This window comes from Frankliniella occidentalis, unplaced genomic scaffold (genome assembly GCF_000697945.3).
Source record: "Frankliniella occidentalis isolate FOCC.00 unplaced genomic scaffold, Focc_3.1 Scaffold21, whole genome shotgun sequence".
Lineage (NCBI taxonomy): Eukaryota > Metazoa > Arthropoda > Insecta > Thysanoptera > Thripidae > Frankliniella > Frankliniella occidentalis.
In genome coordinates, this window is record NW_026267151.1 from 1,173,228 (window position 1) to 1,177,628 (window position 4,401).

Here is a 4,401-nt window from a genome sequence, read left to right on the forward strand (position 1 = left end):
CCCCTCCCCATACGACGTCCTCAGACACAGAAAAATAAAGATATGTAGCAACACTCAATCGTAGGGCTATTTCAGAGATCAATAGAATGCCACCCTTTAATGAGTTATTTTTTTAAAAAATTGTTATTTCCTTGTTCCAGACGCAGACCAAGACAGACGGCTTCTTCTACAGCTTTCGGTACCCGGCACCTGTATTGGTGGGCGTCAACCCGCCACCGTCGCAGTCCGGCCCCGTCCCCGGCGTCCAGGCGCCCGACTCGTCTCGGACGGGCCCCCCCTCCCCGGAGGAGAACCCCCTGACGCTGTCCGAGCGCGCCGTCTACTTTGGCGCCATCCCGGTGGCCGCCGTACATGACGCCCAGGTCGCCCCTGGACAAGAGGGTGCTCTGGCCAGCGCGCTGCAGTACTCCAGGAAGCCTGTGTACACCGAAGCCTCCCCGTGAGGCTGTTCAGTGGCCGTGGACGGACTGATGTGGTTTTGGTATTTGGGGCCGAGTCAGTTTCTCTGAATGCGCCCCTCAGCGCTGCTATAGGAACGCCTCGAGCAGTTTCGACACTTTCGACGTTTCTGTTAAACTGTGGTCGTTCTGTCTGGTTTAAACCCCGCGAGCTCCGCGGAGGACGCATTGCCGATGGAGTCTGCTTGGCTCGTCCCCATTCTTCTTCAAGGGCCGACCGACCGGTCGGGTCCTCGTTGTGGTGGCTCCTCGTGCCTACGAGTGGACCTCACTGCACACAAAAATTACTGGTATTTTTTTTAAACAAAAGAATTTTATTGTCTTTAAGAAAAAATGCATTATGTGACCGTTGTAGAGGCATGCCTACAGTTGCAATTATGGTATTTCTTCACAATGGAGTATTTCAAAGAGGAAGGAAAATATTCAGTTATTAATTTCACGATGACAGATAAAAGTGTGAAATGTCTTTGTTTGAAATGCCTCAGAACATGCATGTGATGTAATGTGACAAGAAAGCAGTATAAATAGTTTTAGGCGTCCGCTTGAGTTTTTTTTCTACTGCCCCTCATATTAAGCAATGAAAAATAACTCGCAAATCATTAGGTTAAGCTTGTCAGTTAAATGTTAAACATTTTGTAAGTCATCTCTTAGTGATAAACTAGTCGGTGGATGGTCGATTACACAATATACACATAAATAATATCACAATTACTCATCGTCGAAAAAAACAAGACGAACAACACAATCATCTAAAAATCAAGCACTAACGGTCTCCTCCTCCCGAAGATGAGAAGCAGTCTTTCTCCTCGACGGCTTCTTCTTACGTTTCTTGGTGACTTTGCCGGGCTCTCGGATAGGTGCAGTGGTAGCATTCTTAGGTGGCTTTTTAGACGGCCGTTTTGTGGTGCTACTCGGCCTGAACGGACTGGCTGTGGTGCTGGGAGGGGTGGAAGTGCTGGAAAGTACCAGGATGAGGGCTGGGGTACTAGAGGAAGAGGGGGTTATCGGGGGTCGAGGTCTGGGGGGCCTTGATGGGCTGGTGAGACTGGGGGCACTTGGCGTGCTAGGCACGCTGGGGGGAGTAGTTGGTCTGGAAGGTCTCAAATAGTTGGAGAGATTGGGGGCACTAGACGTACTAGGCGCACTGGAGGAACTAGTTGTGGGCCTGGTGGGTCTCGAGAGGTTTAAGAGAATGGGGGCACTGGATGTACTACTGAACACACTAGGGGAATTCGTTGGTCGAGAGGGTGAGGGTCGAGAGGGTCTGGAAGTGGTCATGCTACTGGAGGGACTTGTAGAGCTGAAAGGTCCGGAAGGACTGGGGGTACTTATAGGACTGGGGGGGCTGGAGGCTAATGCAGGGGTCTGGATGGCCAGCGGCCTCTGTACAGGAGCGCTTCCTATTGGCGGCCTGGGGACGATGCTCCCGCCCGCCGCAAACGGCCTCAGCGTCGAGGCGGGGAGCGGCTTCGGCGTGATGTTCACAACGGGGGCGGGCGGCCTGTTGACGGGCGGCTTCTGCGAGGCGGGCCTGGGGCCGCCGCCGGAGGGGCTGTGCGCGCCGTGCGCAGGCCGAGTGACCGCCGGCGGTAGAGGCCGAGCTGGCGGCGGGGTGCTGGTCACCAGCGGGAGGGCCGTCGCGTGCGTGGTCGTGGTGCTGGTCGGCGGCGTCGTGCTGGCCGAGGGGCTCGCGGTGGACGCCACGCCCTTCCTGCGCGGGGGAGCCGAGGATGCCGGGGCCGGGGGGAGGGCCGGGGGTGGAGGCCAAAAGAGGGGCTTCTTCTTGACCTTGTTGACCTGGGGGACGAGCTGGAGCTGTGTTGGCTGAGGCTTCTTCCTTCTCTTTTTAGCGGGGATGGCGTGCGTGGGCGGGCTCTGCGGCCGCACGGCCGGCGGGCGCGTGACGGGCCGGGCGGTGGGCCTGGCCGTGGGCCGAGGCCGCCGGGGCTGCGACTCGGTCTCGGCGGGGATGACGAACGCCAGGGCCTGGCCCATGAGTGACGTTATGCCGCTGGCCATGCTGCTCAGCATGTCCGGGACGTTCAGCGTCAGCGGTAGGAAGCCCACGCCCTCGATGGCGTCCCCCAGCGAGTTGGCGAATATCCTAGGCCGGCCCGCCATGTACCTGCGGACAGAGACAGAGAAGCCATACTTGAAGAGAACTCACTCGAACGGCATCTCCATTTTACACATCCTGAGAATGCATTGTCTCTAATCCTCGGGTAGAGCGAAAGTTTTAAAACGGAGGAGTGATGCGTAAGGCACGCTGGACAGTGAGGCGGCCGTTGCCGGCCGGCGGCCAGCGGGACGGGCCAGTCGGCACCAGGCGCTATTTGGAGCACTTTCGCGTACCGGCGCGGCACCGCGCGGCGCGCCGCGGCCGGGCAATTCCCTTTCTGCCAGGGCTGCGTGGCTTGGGTCCAGTGCGCGTGTGTGTGCGTGTGCGTGTCCATGTGTATGTGTGTGTTCAGAGGGCCATATCACGCCCGGGCCCGGTCTCCTTACCTGCCTGCTGACGCTGCCGACGACACTGATGTTGCTGCAGCGGCAGCTGGGGAGGCGGCGACGGTGGCGCCAGCTGCACGGTTCACCGGGACGGCTGCGGCTGCGGCTATTACGGGCAGCAACAATAGCCAGGCCTGCCAACAGCCACACAATTACAGCGCATATGTTTTTGTTCGCACGGGGAAGTACTCCTCGTAGGCTAGCCCAGCATACACACACATGCACACACACACACACACTCGCGCGTAGTCCCTTATGGTGCCTGGTGCGCCGATGCTCGCTCTCACCTGTCCGGGCGGGGGGCGCCACTGCACTATAAACGAAAGGAAAAGAATAGCGATTGCTTTCATGTTTTTCGCGCGTCTGTACAACGGACTAGCGCTAGCGCTCACCGTCGGCGTTGCACCGGTGTGAGATGTTGTATGAGCGTTGTGCGAGAGTGTGTGTTTGTTTGTGTGTGTTCGTGAGGGGGGGAAAGGGGGTGCCCACTCTGCATATTACAAGCCACACTGCACCACGCTCTCAGGAAGCGCGAACTGATTAGCAATGAAGCGAAATAATGAGTACACGACTAATGAGTGGGACACCTCCCCAGCTTGGAAAAAGGCATGTGTGTCTAGAAACGCATCATCTCCAGGAAACGCACCGCAAGCAGACTGTTTTCCCGAAGTTTGTCCTATCGAACTGACCCGTTCCCTGCTGGCTAGCGGTATTCATTTTGTACAATAACTCATCCATGCGACATGTAGGTATAAATCCTGCAAGGTTCACCCCAAAATACTCCCGCCACTTCCGGTATTGTGCGAACTGGGTATCGACGCGTGAGCGCCTGACGAGCCCGGGATAGGCAACTGGGTGGACACGGCCGACATAGGGCGGGCCTGACGGCCTACCTCCCAGGCGCTAGACTGCGGATTTTTTGGAAAAAAGATTGAAATAACGTTGGAGCGCCACGGACATCCACGGTTTTAAACGCGGCAGGATAGTTCACCTCTGCATCGGCTTGGAAGATTGTCAGGCCGTGTCAGACTCGGGCGAACGCCTCCGCAGTGCTAAAAGATGGGCGACACTATATAACTTCGCCCAGAGGAACCACATACACACACACAGCACGACACGGCTCCCCGACCCGTATACCCCCGACGACACATTACGCGGGCGCCCAGCAGGCGGAAGCACACCTCCCCTGTCGGAAATGAAAGTCCGCTTCATGCGCGCTCCCGGAGAGATGACAGTCCCCGGGATTAGAGGCCCCGAGCCTCCTCGCGGGCTGTCCCGCCCGATGGCTCCCACACTGACTCACGAGCACGCGCGTCGGGGCGGCGGCGCGGGCCGCGCGCGCACGCACCGCGAGCTACGCAGCGGTTGACACCACAATGCGGCTGGGCGGGGCGCATGTAGATTGCACCCGGCTACCACCCCCGCCACCCTCTCCCCC

General features: G+C 58.1%; 2 protein-coding genes across 2 annotated transcripts in view; one reads left to right on the plus strand and one right to left on the minus strand.

Moving 5' to 3' along the window:
• Positions 1–443, plus strand: part of LOC113204539 (uncharacterized) — a 9,992-nt gene extending 9,549 nt beyond the window's left edge. Inside the window, exon 6 of the mRNA XM_052264798.1 lies at positions 141–443. Within this exon, the coding sequence (XP_052120758.1) occupies positions 141–443 (303 nt within the window). The remainder of the gene's footprint in view (positions 1–140) is intronic.
• A 337-nt stretch (positions 444–780) lies between these two features.
• Positions 781–4,296, minus strand: LOC113204532 (mucin-1-like). Its single transcript, XM_026419737.2, has 2 exons — positions 2,964–4,296; positions 781–2,583 (listed from the first exon to the last, which is right to left on the minus strand). The coding sequence occupies exon 2, from the start codon at positions 2,577–2,579 to the stop codon at positions 1,215–1,217; it is 1,365 nt and encodes a 454-aa protein (XP_026275522.2). The 5' UTR covers positions 2,580–2,583; positions 2,964–4,296; the 3' UTR covers positions 781–1,214.
• Positions 4,297–4,401: the final 105 nt, after the last annotated feature.

Coding starts and splice junctions, on each gene's coding strand:
- LOC113204532 (XM_026419737.2), bottom strand. CDS start 2,579: ATGGCGGGCCGGCCTAGGATATTCGCCAACTCGCTGGGGGACGCCATC.